The sequence below is a fragment of the Procambarus clarkii genome, chromosome 10, assembly GCF_040958095.1.
Source record: "Procambarus clarkii isolate CNS0578487 chromosome 10, FALCON_Pclarkii_2.0, whole genome shotgun sequence".
Taxonomy (NCBI): domain Eukaryota; kingdom Metazoa; phylum Arthropoda; class Malacostraca; order Decapoda; family Cambaridae; genus Procambarus; species Procambarus clarkii.
The window spans coordinates 50,102,213-50,119,746 of record NC_091159.1 but is presented as its reverse complement, the minus strand read 5'-3'; the positions used below and the strand labels follow the sequence as shown (position 1 = coordinate 50,119,746).

Here is a 17,534-nt window from a genome sequence, read left to right as displayed (position 1 = left end):
ACAGTTTAATTCATTTCAAAAAAGCATTTAAGTTCATTTACTTGCAAGTCCAGGATTACTGCATGTGCATCCACGCTCGTATTGCGAGTCATATATGTGTGTGACACATATATGACTAGTATATATATATGTCAACACAACACTGAGTCTTTTGTTGACGTATCTAGCGCACGCACACGTACACACACACACACACACACACACACACACACACACACACACACACACACACACACACACACACACACACACACTCACACACACACACACATACACACACACACACACACACACACATACACACACACACACACACACACACACACACACACACACACACACACACACACACACACACACACACACACACACAACCAAGTGACAAGGCTAAGGGAAACAGAATATATACAGAAAGCGACAAGGTACTGCGAGCTACTGAATCCCAGTTTCCATGGAATGTTCACAACCGAGCCTGAGCAGCTCCCATTGTTAGAAGAGGAGATGACCCAATAGGAGAGACTATTAGATATAGAGGTGACAGCAGAGGAGGTCATGAAACAGCTAACAACACTGGGATGGGAAGGGAACTATCAGGAGAAAGCGCCAAGCCATTACGCCTATGAATCACTTGGAAGGGGGTCAGGATAAGGATTTGGGGTGGGACGGGGAGGAGGGGGAAGGAATGGTACTCAACCACTTGGACAGTCGGGAAATGAACGCCGACTTGCACGAATCGAGACCGTTGCTCTACCGTCCAGCCCACTGGATGCAACTAAAGTAGTTAGATTAGACAAAGTATCACCGTGGATACTAAACAAGGCCGCGCAGGCCCTCAGCGTGCCTCTAGCAAGGGTCTATAATGAGTCACTTACGAAGGGAGAGTTGCTCACTTGCTGGAAGAAGGCAAATATGGTACCAGTTTTTACAAAAGGAGATAGGGAAGAGGCACTTAACTACAAAACCAGTATCACTGACAAGCATTCCCTGTAAAGTACTTGAAAGGATAATCAGGTTAAGACACCTAGGTTGGTTGCACACCTGGAGAACATTAGGTCCGTAACAAGCACCAACATGGGTTCAGAGACTGAAAATCATGCTTAACAAACATTCTGGAATTATATGATAAAGTAACAAGAATTAGACAGGACAGAGAAGAATATATGCAAACAAACTGCATATTTATGTACTGAAAAAAAAATTAAATCGAATAATGACTGCAGAGTACTCTACGCTAGCAAAAGTTAGAACGTCATCCAGAAACCTAAGTATGGAGTCATTCAGAGCGCTATACACTGCCAACGTGAGACCAGTCTTAGAGTATGCAGCCCCATGATTGAGGCGCCACCTTAAGAAACACAGTAGGAAACTGGAAAAGGTTAAAAAATTTGCGACGAGGCTAGTCCCGGAGTTGCAAAGGATGGGATATGAAGAGCGATTGAAGGAACTGAACATGCCGACGTTAGAAAAAAGGAGGGAGCGAGGAGATATGATGGCAGCATACAAAATATTTAGGGAGATTGACAGAGTAGAAATAGACGTAATGTTCACAGGGAATACCAACAGAACAAGGGAGTGAGGAGATATGATAGCAGCATACAAAATACTTAGGGGGATTGAGAATTTGGAAATTGACGAAATGTTCAACTGAACACAAATAGAACAAGGGGACATGGGTGGAAGCTGGAAACTCAAATAGAGATGCTAGAAAGTTTTCTTTAGCGTGAGAGTAGTGGGGAAATAGAATGAACTAAAGGAGCACATTGTGGAAGCAAACAATTTTCATAACTTTAAAACTAGATTTGATTGAGAAGAACAGGAATCATTGCTTTAAACAACCGAAGGCTAGAAAGACGGGATCCAATAGCTAACGCTCGAGCCTGCAGGAATAAATAGGATAGTACACACACACACACACACACACACACACACACACACACACACACACACACACACACTACAGCTGAGCGGACAGCGCGCAGAACTCGTAATTCTGCGGCCCAGGTTCGATTCCCGCACTAGGCAGAAAGAAATGGGCAGAGTTTCTTTCACCCTGATGCACCTGTTACCTAGCAGTAAATAGTTACCTGGGAGTTAGACAGCTGTTACGGAGCAGCTTCCTGTGTGTGTGTGTGTGTGTGTGTGTGTGTGGAAAAAAATTAGTACTTAGTTACAGTTGATTGATTGACAGTTGAGAGGCGGGCTGAAAGAGCAGAGCTCAACCCCCGCAGGAACAACTAGGTGAGTACACACACACAAACAATTAGAGGAGTTGGATGCAATGAAAGCCACAGGCCCTGACAGGATCTCACAATGGATCCGGAAAAAAGAGTCTATTCTGTGACGACAGAATTAATTCCAGCCCGAGAGTACGGAGTACGGAGTATGGTGTCCACACATGAGGGTAGCACCTCCTGTGTGTGTGTGGGACACGTCGTACTCTTCCAGGAGTACTCTTCCAGGAGTACTCTTCCAGGAGTACTCTTCCAGTTCATTCATCTCTGGTGCTTACCCGACACACACACACACACACACACACACACACACACACACACACACACACACACACACACACACACACACACACACACACACACGCATACACCTGTCCCCCGGGGGTGTAAGTACCGGGAGTGAATACGGCAACCACACCCTGGTACAGGGCTTCGACTGACCGGTTAAGCCAGGTGAGGGTCGTCGATGGTTCTGAAACCCACAGTAAGTTGTGGGCTTCTCACCCAGCGCACGTTGGCTGGACTCGGCGGACTTCGAGGAAAAACCACCAGTTGGCCGACGGGCAGAAAGGGACCGATGAGGCATTATGATTGAGGACAAACTAAAGGTCTGCACAGCGGCCATCCTGGCTGTGACACCTGCATGGTCTGTCTACACTTGTCATGCCTAAAGGGTAAATAATTTCCATCTAAGCTGTCTCGAGAAGCTGGTGAATGACAGGTGGGATGATCAATTGCTCGAGACAGGTGTTCATGCACAGGCTGTCCATACTGTGCGCATGACCGACGAACAACTGCGCAAAATGATGAGCTACAACGGAGAAAGCGCTTTTTTGGGACGGGCAAAGAAAGGGATTTAAGAACGTCTCAAAGCTTCCCCTTACGAACTGCAGCATGAACGCTGAAAGCCGTGAGAGCATCGCTGAGAATCCCTCTGCCTACCGTAGACAAGTTCACGTGCTGGTGCCAGCAGCTTACAGGGGGGGGGGAAAACTGCCCTAAGCTGTGGAGAAACGGTGTCTTCATCACGCCAGAACTCGTGGTTTCATCTAACGGGAGCCCGCACGTCTATGGCTCCATTGCAGCAGGACATTCCGGCCGCGGAATGGACTAATCAGCCAACTTCGAACCAATTCCCAGGGAAATGGTGATATCGAGTGGTCTTTATGTCGACTTCGTGGACGAACAACAACATTACTTAGTGTAAGACTTTATTACTTCCGACACGATGGTATATTTGTTTCTCTACAAACACATTTTGGTTAATACATCATGACGTTTGCGCACGCGCAAACACTCACACACACGCGCACGCACGGACACACGCACACACACACACACACACACACACAGGTGCTTGGTAGCTTGGTGGATAGCGCGCAGGACTCGTAATTCTTTGGCGCGGGTTCGATTCCCGCACCAGGCAGAAACAAATGGGCAAAGTTTCTTTCACCCTGAATGCCCCTGTTACCTAGCAGTAAATAGGTACCTTGGAGTTAGTCAGCTGTCACGGGCTGGTTCCTGGTGTATGTGTGTGTGTGTGTGTGTGGAGTAAAGAGAGAAAAAAAAGTAGTTAGTAAACAGCTGATTGACAGTTGAGAGGAGGGAAGAAAGAGCAAAGCTCAACCCCCGCAAAGATAACTAGGTGAATACAACTAGGCGAATACACACACACACACACACACACACACACACACACACACACACACACACACACACACACACACACACACACACACACACACACACACACATATATGAGCCACAGAGACATTAGAAAGAACTTTTTCAGTGTCAGAGTAGTTAATAAATGGAATGCACTAGGCAGTGATGTGGTGGAGGCTGACTCCATACACAGTTTCAAAAATAGATATGATAGAGCTCGAGAACCCCAGGAATCTGTACACAAGTAGATTGACGGTTGAGAAGCGAGACCAAAGAGCCAAAGCACAACCCCCCGCAAACACAAATAAGGGAGTACAAATAGGCACGTACGCAAACACACACACTCACACACACAATGTATATGTATGTATGCATGTATTCCAATAAACATGAAAATTGATTATATGCACCTGCCCCAAACCTCATCCGTTGCAATGTACACGTAACTGCAGTTGCATTCGCTTGCAATGTAAATCAACCGCTGTTATCCATATTATTGCAAGATAACATATACATACACAAAAAATATGTACATATATAAATATCCAAAAGCAGACCCATATTATTTAAATGTTATTGAGGATAATTATATTAAATACCGAGTTTCGTGAATGTCATTTTAACCCACTATTTATTTGGATTTTTTTTTGGATTTTCGCGTCAATGTATCATCACCGCCACTACCGGTGCCACCACTACCACCACTACCACCACTACCACCACCACCACCACAATCACTTCTCCCCACTAGCACAGCCTAAACCACATCCGATATTACTCAGCCGTCATCACTATCACTGACACCATTCCCAGCTTCGTCGCTGCTAAAACCGAAAAGATTATTATCACCATCATCACCACTACCATCACCATCGTTACCAACACCATCACCATCACTACCACCATCACAGAGTACACACTAATCTTGTGTGGCCCACATGACAATCTTCCATAACAAGGGTTATCTCCTTTCACCACCAAATAGGATTGACATCAATTCATGAGGATTTATCCTTTTATCATGCGTTAGTCCCAGTCGTTTCTAAGCCTTCACTCTGAGAAAAGGGACGACCTATTTCAATTGGTCGACCTGATCGACGTATTTCAAGTGGCCATTCTTGGGACAGTCTTCAATTGCCCATTCTTGGTACTAACTTCAACTGGTCATTCTTGGGACTTTTTCAACTGGTCATTCTTGGTACCTACTTCAGGTTTCCAGTCTTGGTTCAAGGTAAGATTGCCTCAACAAAGTACGTGGAGTGGGTTGAGGTGGTGAACCTACCATGTATATTCCTGTGTGTTTGGTGATATGTAGTTTAATATGTAATTTAATATATAATTTAATATTCTCTCATTAGACGAGAAACCATTTGATGAACAACGTTCAGTCTTCTTGTGTAGGAAGAGAGTGAGTGAGTGAGTTGGATATGTATGTATGTGAGTGTTTGTGTTTGTTCGTGGTTGTACGCTTGTGTGTATGTGTCTGTGTGTGTGTGTTCATATTCGTGTGTTTTATCTGCATTCGTGTTTGTATTAAGAGGCGACTGTCTTCTTTTTTTCACTTGTGCGTGTCTTTCTACCTCAAAATGTGATTTTTTGTTAACGTTTGTTGATTTGTTTACGTTAGTGTGTTTGTCAGTGTTTGCACCTGTACTTTTGTCAGTGTTTGCACCTGTACTTTTGTCAGTGTTTGCACCTGTACTTTTGTCAGTGTTTGCACCTGTACTTTTGTCAGTGTTTGCACCTGTACTTTTGTCAGTGTTTGCACCTGTACTTTTGTCAGTGTTTGCACCTGTACTTTTGTCAGTGTTTGCACCTGTACTTTTGTCAGTGTTTGCACCTGTACTTTTGTCAGTGTTTGCACCTGTACTTTTGTCAGTGTTTGCACCTGTACTTTTGTCAGTGTTTGCACCTGTACTTTTGTCAGTGTTTGCACCTGTACTTTTGTCAGTGTTTGCACCTGTACTTTTGTCAGTGTTTGCACCTGTACTTTTGTCAGTGTTTGCACCTGTACTTTTGTCAGTGTTTGCACCTGTACTTTTGTCAGTGTTTGCACCTGTACTTTTGTCAGTGTTTGCACCTGTACTTTTGTCAGTGTTTGCACCTGTACTTTTGTCAGTGTTTGCACCTGTACTTTTGTCAGTGTTTGCACCTGTACTTTTGTCAGTGTTTGCACCTGTACTTTTGTCAGTGTTTGCACCTGTACTTTTGTCAGTGTTTGCACCTGTACTTTTGTCAGTGTTTGCACCTGTACTTTTGTCAGTGTTTGCACCTGTACTTTTGTCAGTGTTTGCACCTGTACTTTTGTCAGTGTTTGCACCTGTACTTTTGTCAGTGTTTGCACCTGTACTTTTGTCAGTGTTTGCACCTGTACTTTTGTCAGTGTTTGCACCTGTACTTTTGTCAGTGTTTGCACCTGTACTTTTGTCAGTGTTTGCACCTGTACTTTTGTCAGTGTTTGCACCTGTACTTTTGTCAGTGTTTGCACCTGTACTTTTGTCAGTGTTTGCACCTGTACTTTTGTCAGTGTTTGCACCTGTACTTTTGTCAGTGTTTGCACCTGTACTTTTGTCAGTGTTTGCACCTGTACTTTTGTCAGTGTTTGCACCTGTACTTTTGTCAGTGTTTGCACCTGTACTTTTGTCAGTGTTTGCACCTGTACTTTTGTCAGTGTTTGCACCTGTACTTTTGTCAGTGTTTGCACCTGTACTTTTGTCAGTGTTTGCACCTGTACTTTTGTCAGTGTTTGCACCTGTACTTTTGTCAGTGTTTGCACCTGTACTTTTGTCAGTGTTTGCACCTGTACTTTTGTCAGTGTTTGCACCTGTACTTTTGTCAGTGTTTGCACCTGTACTTTTGTCAGTGTTTGCACCTGTACTTTTGTCAGTGTTTGCACCTGTACTTTTGTCAGTGTTTGCACCTGTACTTTTGTCAGTGTTTGCACCTGTACTTTTGTCAGTGTTTGCACCTGTACTTTTGTCAGTGTTTGCACCTGTACTTTTGTCAGTGTTTGCACCTGTACTTGTATTCATAAACAAACTTGCATGGTTTTACTTGTTTATAATAATGCATATCATAAAAAATATATTAACTAAGATGCATAAATTTTGAAATGAATGAAGGAATTTAGAAAAGGTAGTAAAGACAAACTAATGATTGAAAACAATAATAAATGAAGACAGTATAAGGAATGAAGGAATGAAGAAAGAGAAGTTGGAAAGAAAGCAAGAAACTAAGGCATCTATTAGTCAGGAGAGAAAAATCGAACTTAGGGTAATTGAAAGCAGTACGAAAAGAAGGAAACACGAAACAAAAGGCTGAAAGTTAGAATGAAGGCAGGAATGAAAGATGAAAGCAGGAAAGGACCGAAGAACGGAAAGGAGGGAATCAAATAAAGGTATAGATAAGTTCTCTCTTTGACAATTCTCTCAACCTCCCCTATGACAATCCCCCAACACTAACCCTTCCCCCTAATACGACCCCCAAAGACGACCACCCCTAAGACGACCCTCCCCCCAAAGACGACACCCCTCCCCCCTAACCAGAGTAAGCGCAACATCACAGCCCGTGACACCGAAATCAGAAGCTGGAACACGAAAAAAAACCCAGAGTTCCTTTCCAAAGATAAACATCGCAGTTAAATATATTCCTTTCCCCCTCATGAGACCAGAGAGAGAGAGAGAGGTACTCCGGCCAGCATTAGCTAATATATTTCCTTCTCTGGGGGAGAAAATGTCGCCGGAAATTGCATCAAGAATTAAGGATCTGGCACTGCTGGATATTTTTGGCACCCGGCCTCGGGGGACTGCCAGTGCCGGAACACGGTGAGGATACATACGTAAATATTTATGTTTGGTAAACACCAGCTGATTGTCACATTTGTTGAGGGATAATTGCATATTTTCCCCTCGCAACACAAATTAAAATGATTTTATGCAAATAAACACACAGATCTGATATATATATATATATATATATATATATATATATATATATATATATATATATATATATATATATATATATATATATATATATATATATATATATATTATATATTGCCTAACAAAGCTGTGAGTTGCCTAACAAACCGATTTTTCTTGGAATATTTATATTTTCCAATTTTTTTACATGAATTAATAGTTTTCATAGTACTGTATTTACTTGTGATAGCAATTTTATATTATTTAAGTAAAAATTAACATAGAAAATTGATCAAACCAAACCTAACCTAACTTAACCTAACCTAACCTACCTTAACTTAACCTTACCTAACCTAATACAACTAAGTCAGTAATTCTTGTTCCAAATATAATCGAATATTATTCTTTGAAAAGAACCAATCTAGAATGAATTATTTGAAAATTACAAAAATCCTTCAGCCTGTGGTATCAGGAGTATACTTCAGTATACTATATCAGGAGTATACTTCAGGAGTATACTAGGACCTTGCATACTAGGACAAATATTCCAGTTCTGGCTATAATGCATGACATATATACATGTGTATATATGTCTGTCTGTCTGTTTCTCTCTCTCTCTCTCTCTCTCTCTCTCTCTCTCTCTCTCTCTCTCTCTCTCTCTCTCTCTCTCTCTCTCTCTCTCTCTCTCTCTCTCTCTCTCTCTCTCTCTGTTCTCTTTCTCTATCTCTCCTTCTCGTATAAACTCCCATTACAGGATATTGATATGCCTCTCAAGGTTCCTCGCTTCATGATATATACCTCAGTAGTGGCGGTGTTTAGACTCGTTTGTTATGGATATGGAATTCTGGAACTAGACTCAACCACTTGTAGTGGAGTCGGGACGCTGCCTCTCCACTGTGTAGCTATTTACGGGTGAAATATTCCACAGACCAGCCTTGGAATACTAATATGACGGATGGCCCTGAGGACAGGCTAGGGGGAAGGTTGAGCGCCAGGGATTGTTTGGTGTGTGTGTGTGTGTGTGTGAGTGTGTGTGTGTGTGTGTGTGTGTGTGTGTGTGTGTGTGTGTGTGTGTGTGTGTGTGTGTGTGTGTGTGTGTGTGTGTGTGTTTGAGTGTGTGTGTGTGAGTGTGTGTGAGTGTGTGTGTGTGTGTGTGTGTGTGTGTGTGTGTGTGTGTGTGTGTGTGTGTGTGTGTGTGTGTGTGTGTGTGTGTGTGTACTCACCTATATGTACTCACCTATATGTGCTTGCAGGATCGAGCATTGACTCTTGGATCCCGCCTTTCTAGCTATCGGTTGTTTACAGCAATGACTCCTGTCCCATTTCCCTATCATACCTAGTTTTAAAAGTATGAATAGTATTTGCTTCCACAACCTGTTCCCCAAGTGCATTCCATTTTTCTACTACTCTCACGCTAAAAGAAAACTTCCTAACATCTCTGTGACTCATCTGAGTTTCCAGTTTCCACCCATGTCCCCTCGTTCTGTTATTATTACGTGTGAACATTTGATCTATTTCCACTTTGTCAATTCCCCTGAGTATTTTATATGTCCCTATCATATCTCCTCTCTCCCTTCTTTTCTCTAGTGTCGTAAGGTTCAGTTCCTTCAGCCGCTCTTCATATCCCATCCCTCGTAGCTCTGGGACAAGCCTCGTCGCAAACCTCTGAACCTTCTCCAGTTTCTTTATGTGTTTCTTCAGGTGGGGGCTCCATGATGGCGCGGCATACTCTAAGACGGGTCTCACGTAGGCAGTGTAAAGCGCCCTAAAAGCTTCCTCATTTAGGTTTCTGAATGAAGTTCTAATTTTCGCCAGTGTAGAGTACGCTGCTGTCGTTATCCTATTTATATGTGCCTCAGGAGTTAGATTGGGTGTCACATCCACTCCCAGGTCTCTTTCTCGAATCGTTACAGGTAGGCTGTTCCCCTTCATTGTGTACTGTCCCTTTGGTCTCCTGTCACCTGATCCCATTTCCATAACTTTACATTTACTGGTGTTAAACTCCAGTAGCCATTTCTCTGACCATCTCTGCAGCCTGTGTAAGTCCTCTTGGAGGATCCTACAATCCTCGTCTGTCACAACTCTTCTCATTAATTTTGCGTCATCTGCAAACATTGACATGTATGATTCCACTCCTGTAAACATATCATTTACGTAAATTAGAAAGAGGATTGGTCCCAGCACCGATCCTTGAGGTACTCCACTTGTTACTGTTCGCCAGTCCGACTTCTCGCCCCTTACCATTACCCTCTGGCTCCTTCCTGTTAGGTAGTTCTTCACCCATACTAGGGCCTTTCCGCTTACTCCTGCCTGCCTCTCAAGTTTGTATAGCAGTCTCATGTGCGGTACCGTATCAAAGGCCTTTTGGCAGTCAAGAAATATGCAGTCTGCCCAGCCTTCTCTGTCCTGCCTTATCCTTGTTACTTTATCATAGAATTCTAAAAGGTTTGTTAGGCATGATTTCCCTGTCCAGAACCCATGTTGGTGCTTGTTTACAAACCCAATGCTCTCCAGGTGCTCAACAAGTCTTAGCCTAATTATTCTTTCAAGTATTTTGCAGGGGATGCTTGTCAGTGATACGGGTCTGTAGTTAAGTGCCTCCTCCTCCTCCAAGTGTGTGTGTGTGTGTGTGTGTGTGTCTGTGTGTGTGTGAGTGTGTGTGTGTGTGTGTGTGTGTGTGTGTGTGTGTGTGTGTGTGTGTGTGTGTTTGTGTGTGTGTGTGTGTGTGTGTGTGTGTGTGTGTGTGTGTGTGTGTGTGTGTGTGTGTGTGGATGATGTTCAGTTTGCAAATTCTATAAGAAACGTGAGATTCTTGATTGCAACGTTATTGTGTCCCTATGTGCAAGTTTGTCGAGGGTTCTAAGCCCGATGCAATATGCAGAGATATCCATTAATTAGCTCCTGAGTCTTGAAATCCCCGTCAACAGGCTTTTGGCTGGTGCCTAACAACTCTCGCCTGGTTAAACAACTGTATGGGTGAAAATACCGTCGATTTGATCACTGGTTGCATCAAACACTGCAGGATTGATTAATTAATGAATAAAAGTGCATGTTCTAATTGCCTCAAATTGTGACCATTCGGTACGATTTTACCACATCAAAGGAGGACTCTAATATGTAATTCCCGTTATTTCGTTTTCTGTTAGACTCTAATATATAATTCCCGTTATTTCGTTTTCTGTTAGATTATTTTCTCTAAAAAGCGTACAATTGTAACAATCAGGTGATCTGTACGGGTCTTTGTTGCTCTAATAGACAGCTAGATCACGTGAAGGTGTTGCATTCTGCGAAGCTTCACCAGAATGCAGACGAGGAGTCACAATAACGTGGCTGAAAAATGTTGACCAGACCACACACTAGAAGGTGAAGGGGGCGACGACGTTTCGGTCCGTCCTGGACCATTCTCAAGTCGATTGTGACTTGAGAATCGACTTGAGAATGGTCCAGGACGGACTGAAACGTCGTCGTCCCTTCACTTTCTAGTGTGTGGTCTGGTTAACATTCACCAGAATGAGTTAAGCCGGAAGCTGTTGCATTTAGGTGTGGGTGAATATACATAATCCAACTTACACATGTGGAATACAACGAGTGAGGACGTTTCGGTCCATCCCGGACCCCTCGACAAGTCCTACGACTTGAATAAAGTCCAAGACGGACCGAAACGTCGTCATTTTCATTTCGACTAATTTGCTTGTATTAGTTTATTTATTTAAAGCCTCGACATTCGGACTTAATTTTTATATAAGTGGATATAATCAGTGAGTTATAACTTATAACGCTAACACTGAACGGAAGTGATTCTGGGTAGTGTTTAATCTTCTTAATATGTTTTGTGAAATAGAAATTAAGTAGTTTTCTGAGATATTTAGATTATTACTGTTTTAGCGTGACAATTTCTCAATAACTTGGGACAGAATTTGGTGGAAATTAAATTGCTTATATTATGGAACAATACATGGAGGGTAAGGCGACAATACCTGGAGATCAAGGTACTATGTACAAGGTACTCTAACTCCCAGGTAACTATGTACTGTTAGGTAAACAGGGGGCATCAGAGTGAAAGAAACTCTGCCCATTTGTTTAGGCCTCCGCCGGGGGTCGAATCCGGAACTTTAGGACTCTGAATCCCGAGTGTTGTCCAATCAGCCGTCAGACCCCTGCCGCCCCCTTCCCCCCCTTGTATTCACGTCTGTAAATTATCATACAGGACGACGTCTTTTGGCTGTAATGTATCGGTGCGATTTGCTCCATTCAGTAGTTAAAGTGGCTGTTACGATATCGCAGCCTTTTTCTGAGAAACAAAGTTGTGTCGTTAGCCTCTAGTTTGCAATTCTCTGCGCCGGAGATGTTGCAAAACATCATTATGTAACACATAAAAAGGGAAACTGTGTTTCTCAACTGATTCCTAGCGTACCCTGTGTCGCATATTTGGCAGTTTTAAGTTGCAGTGATGATCCATATGGCTGTACAGTGTCGTCTGAACATAGAATAGCTCCCACGTTAAGTTAGAACACCAATTATGTTAAATTATAAAGTTGACACAGAGGAATTGCATGAGACATGAAACCTTATGGAGAAAACCAAGGACCCTTGTGTCCTTTCCGAGACGACAGATGAACCTTTGACACCTTCTAGAGACGACAGATGAACCTTTGACACCTTCTGGAGACGACAGATGAACCTTTGACACCTTCTAGAGACGCCAGATGATCCTTTGACACCTTCTAGAGACGCCAGATGATCCTTTGACACCTTCTAGAGACGACAGATGAACCTTTGACACCTTCTAGAGACGCCAGATGAACCTTTGACACCTTCTAGAGACGCCAGATGAACCTTTGACACCTTCTAGAGACGACAGATGAACCTTTGACACCTTCTAGAGACGCCAGATGAACCTTTGACACCTTCTAGAGACGACAGATGAACCTTTGACACCTTCTAGAGACGACAGATGATCCTTTGACACCTTTTGGAGACGACAGATGAACCTTTGACACCTTCTGGAGACGACAGATGAATCTTTGACACCTTCTAGAGACGACAGATGAACCTTTGACACCTTCTGTAGACGACAGATGAATCTTTGACACCTTCTGGAGACGACAGATGAACCTTTGACACCTTCTGGAGACGACAGATGAACCTTGAAACCTTCTGAAGACGACAGCAGCAAACTTGAGCCCCGCAAAAACTACGAAGTTTGCGACGAGTCGGGAGTTGGTCACATAAAAAGGTTGAGTGCACGGCTGTATAATGATAGATTATGACACACACGGTCTCTCTCTCTCTCTCTCTCTCTCTCTCTCTCTCTCTCTCTCTCTCTCTCTCTCTCTCTCTCTCTCTCTCTCTCTCTCTCTCTCTCTCTCTCTCTCTCTCTCTCTCTCTCTCTCTCTCTCTCTCTCTCTCTCACTCTCTCTCTCTCTCTCTCTCTCTCTCTCTCTCTCTCTCTCTCTCTCTCTCTCTCTCTCTCTCTCTCTCTCTCTCTCTCTCTCTCTCTCTCTCACTCTCTCTCTCTCTCTCTCTCTCTCTCTCTCTCTCTCTCTCTCTCTCTCTCTCTCTCTCTCTCTCTCTCTCTCTCTCTCTCTCCTCTCTCTCTCTCTCTCTCTCTCTCTCTCTCTCTCTCTCTCTCTCTCTCTCTCTCTCTCTCTCTCTCTCTCTCTCTCTCTCTCTCTCTCTCTCTTTCTCTCTCTCTCTCTCTCTCTCTCTCTCTCTCTCTTTCTCTTGCTCTCTCAATTATTATTAATATTGTTGCAATTAATATTATTTCTATTATTATTATTATTGTAAAATGGCATTATTCAGACTTATGGCCTTCTATTATTATTATTATTATTATTATTATTATTATTATTATTATTATTATTATTATTATTATTATTATTATTATTATTATTATTATTATTATTCAATTCTCCATGGCTCTAGGAGTCTCGAACCGTGGACTTCAAGCTTGTGAGGCCGAAGCTCTGTCGACTGGGCTATTGAGTAGTCTTAATAAGGAAAGTTTCCAGAATCAGCATCCTGCTGCCAAATTGGAATTTTCGACTTTCCCTGACTACTACTGAAGCTCAGAGGAGTTAGTAATTCCACTAATTCACTAATTCTAATACACAAGAGGACACAGGTGGAAACTTAGCATTCAAATGAGCCACAGAGACATTGGTAAAAACATTTTTAGTGTCAGAGTAGTAAACAAATACACTAGGTAGTGATGTGGTGGAGGCTGACTCCATACACAGTTTCATATATACATATTATAGAACCCAGTAGGCTCAAGAATCTGTACACCAGTTGATTGACAGTTGAGAGGCGATACCAAAGAGCTGAATGCCAACTCCTCCAAGGATAACTATGCAATTGTACGCATGCAATCATAATCATTTTTATTAACATAGGTTTACGTTAACATAGGTTCACCTTACCTTCGTAATATAAAAAAACGAAATATTTGTCTCAAGCACTGCAACGTGCCTTACCACAATAGGATCAGTCAATTAACGAACAGTCAGCCGTCTCGGAGCGCTGTCATTGGTCAATAACGAGAGCTGTATCAGTAAATTTGCGGACAAAGCCTTCTCCGAACGCTGTAAATGGTTCATTTCGGGAGCTAGATCATCCAATCAACGGCCTGAATGCCACCTCCATGGCACTCTCATTGATCCAACAGGAGAGCTGGATCACCAAAAACAAATGTTGGGTTTAGTGGCTTTCTGAAATAATGACATTTTTTTCAAGTCGTTCATTGGGGCTCCAGACCTTGATTAAGTCAGGTCCAGGGGGCCAGAACCCTAACCTTACCACCTAAGGTGCATATAAACACCTCGGTGACGAGCCTCGTATACCCGAGGCTGAAATGCGTAGAAACACACTCCAGATGTATTTTTTTCCATATAACACACTCAATAATGTTTGGCTCACAAATCCACCACAACGTTGAAGTGCGTTGGAACTTGCGTTGAAAAGTGCGTCGACACACAGAGAACCATGAATGCTAGGGGGGGACATGTTGAGGTCCAATAGGGGGCATGCCAAGGGAAGGTTCAGTAACAATAGGGGGGTTTTGCTGACGCACGCGAGAAGAATACTGAGAGACAATAGGGGGGGGAGGGTTATGGCACGCAAAAGGGAAAGTTAGAGAAAGATACGGTGACAAATGGAACGTTCCTAACAGTACCAGTACAGTGATCAACACTGTTGACTGTTTTTGGTCGCAAACTAATAGTGGGTATATCCACCCACAAATACCTTCACCGACATCAATATATTTAATAACCGAAAATACCATCAACCACACCACCATAATCACACCACCACAACCACACCACCACAACCACATCACCACAACCACACCACCGCAACCACACCCCTACAACCACACTGGACAGCAGCAAGAATAATCATACGCAAAATCCAAACCACCAATAGCAACCAGAAACCGCAGCCATTAACACAAACCACAAACAACCAGCACCAACAACATCCACAATCTACAATCACCACCAACAACAACAACTACCACCAACATTCACCACCAAAAGCAGCCATCACACCCACGAACAACCTCCACGACCACCAACAACCAACAATAACTACCATTAGCAACCACCACCAACACCAGCCAACACGAGACTGAACAAATGCCATCACATCTGCACCCAAAGTTTCTTGGCTGTGAATAAGAACTCACCCAGTCATGCTAAGAACTTTAACGTGCTTCCGTTGGACTTCCAAGAAGCTTAACAGAGGACATAGGTAATCCTCTCACCGAACAGTCCAGGGACAGAAAGACAGGCCGAAAGAGGTAGACAGACAGACAGAGACAGAGACAGAGGGATAGACACAAAAAACAAGGCAACAGACTGACAGAGAGACATCCAAAGACAAATAGGCAAAGACAGACAGAGGTGAAAACATTGACAGAAACAGAGACAGACATTCAGAACAGAGACAGACATAGAGAGAGAGAGAGAGCGAAATTAGGAAACAGATAGACAGAGAAACATACTGACAGAGACAGAGAAAGAGTTGGAGACGGAGACTCAAAGAGAGAAAGAGAGAGAGAGAGAGAGAGAGAGAGAGAGAGAGAGAGAGAGAGAGAGAGAGAGAGAGAGAGAGAGAGAGAGAGAGAGAGAGAGAGAGAGAGAGAGAGAGAGAAAAAAAAATATTTAAGACAGTGCGAAAGGTGTAAGAGAGACATATAAGACTATAGACATATAAAACAGTATATGTAGTGAAAATGGTAGCAGTGATGACGGTTGTGTGTAGTGATGATATACAAAGTGACAACGCTGGAACCCACACTGTGTATATGTATGTATATATGTCGTTGAATATGACCGAAAGAGTAAGATTAATGATTCTAACGCGTATCTTCTCAATATTTCTTACGTTTTTCTTCACTGTCGACGGTAGTTGAAAAATTAACTCTCCAAAGTTCATTTTCACAATTTATTTATAGTCTGACGGCTAGAAGCATTTCGCAAGACACTTCTTACATTTTCAAAGACAAGTTTTAGGTTCTCCGTGTCATGCTTATATTTATTTTTGGGTAAGGTGATATGACACAAATGTTTTTGGGTGAGGTGATAGAACACAAATCAATGGGTAAAGATAATTTTACATAGAACACGAATCAATGGGTTCTTTCAGTGAATCAAAGTGAATCAGATTATGTAAAAGATAATTTTACATAGTCAGAACACGAATCAATGGGTACATTGCGTATTTTCTCTTCTTGATATTGTGTTGGTACGGGGTCTTGAAGTGGGTAGAATGTAATTATGTGTTAATTGGCTGTTGATTGCTGGTGTTGACTTTTTGATGTGTAGGACCTCGCTGATGTCGAGTCTCCTGCTATCGCTGTATCTATCGATAATTTCTGTGTTGCTTGTTAAGATTACTCTGGTGATGGTCTGGTTGTGTGAGGAGATTATATGTTCCTTGATGGACCCTGTTGTTTGTGCATTGTTAATCGCCTAGAAAGAGACGTTGTTGTCTTGGCTATATACTGAGATCTTTGGGGCTGACAGTCCCCAAGTGGGCTTGACAAGGCATACACGACGTTGGTTTCTTTCAAGGCGTTTTGTTCGGTGTCTGGAGAGTTCCTCATGAGTCGTCGTCGTCCATGCCTTCACAGAGTTAAAAAGAGTTTCAACTCTTTTAACCATATCGTAGCTTAGTCGATTAAGGCAGCGTCTGGGGTGCTCCCGGACGCAGGTTCGAATCCTCGTCACGGCCCTTGTGGATTTGTTCATTTGATGCATCACGTTATTGTGATTTCTGTGTGTCAATCTATTTAAGTTTCCCACTGTTCACCCAGTAGTAATTGGTACCTGGTTGTTTCGGATTGGTGGGTTTTATTTGATGGAAAAGTAGTGTGACTAAGGCTTACCATAGGAAGGGAAACTCTCAACCTTAGAGGAGTCAGAAGTCGACTGAATTTCTGAACTCATGTCTGTAAAACGATTTTTAATAAACCCACAACGCGCCAGCCTTTCATCATTGACTCAGGCGGCAGTCACGAAACTCCTGCTAGGTCGTAAGTCCTGTCATGCAGATAAAGCTTTTAAAGATGCTAAATCACAACGCAAAATAAAAAACAATTATTCACAGATATGAAACACCAGTCACATGCCACGCATAGAATATCTGATAAAAAATAAAAAATAAAAATTGTACGTTAAAAATTCAGCAATAATTAGAGTGTATACCA

At 42.7% G+C, this 17,534-nt stretch overlaps 1 protein-coding gene across 1 annotated transcript in view; it reads right to left on the bottom strand.

Moving 5' to 3' along the window:
- Window positions 1-1,007: 1,007 nt before the first annotated feature.
- The window catches only part of LOC138363363 (putative per-hexamer repeat protein 5), a 25,866-nt gene continuing 9,339 nt past the window's right edge, over window positions 1,008-17,534 (bottom strand). The window contains exons 4-5 of the mRNA XM_069322393.1: window positions 5,551-6,912; window positions 1,008-1,084 (exon numbers count right to left, since the gene is read on the bottom strand). Of these exons, the coding sequence (XP_069178494.1) occupies window positions 1,008-1,084; window positions 5,551-6,912 (1,439 nt within the window). The remainder of the gene's footprint in view (window positions 1,085-5,550; window positions 6,913-17,534) is intronic.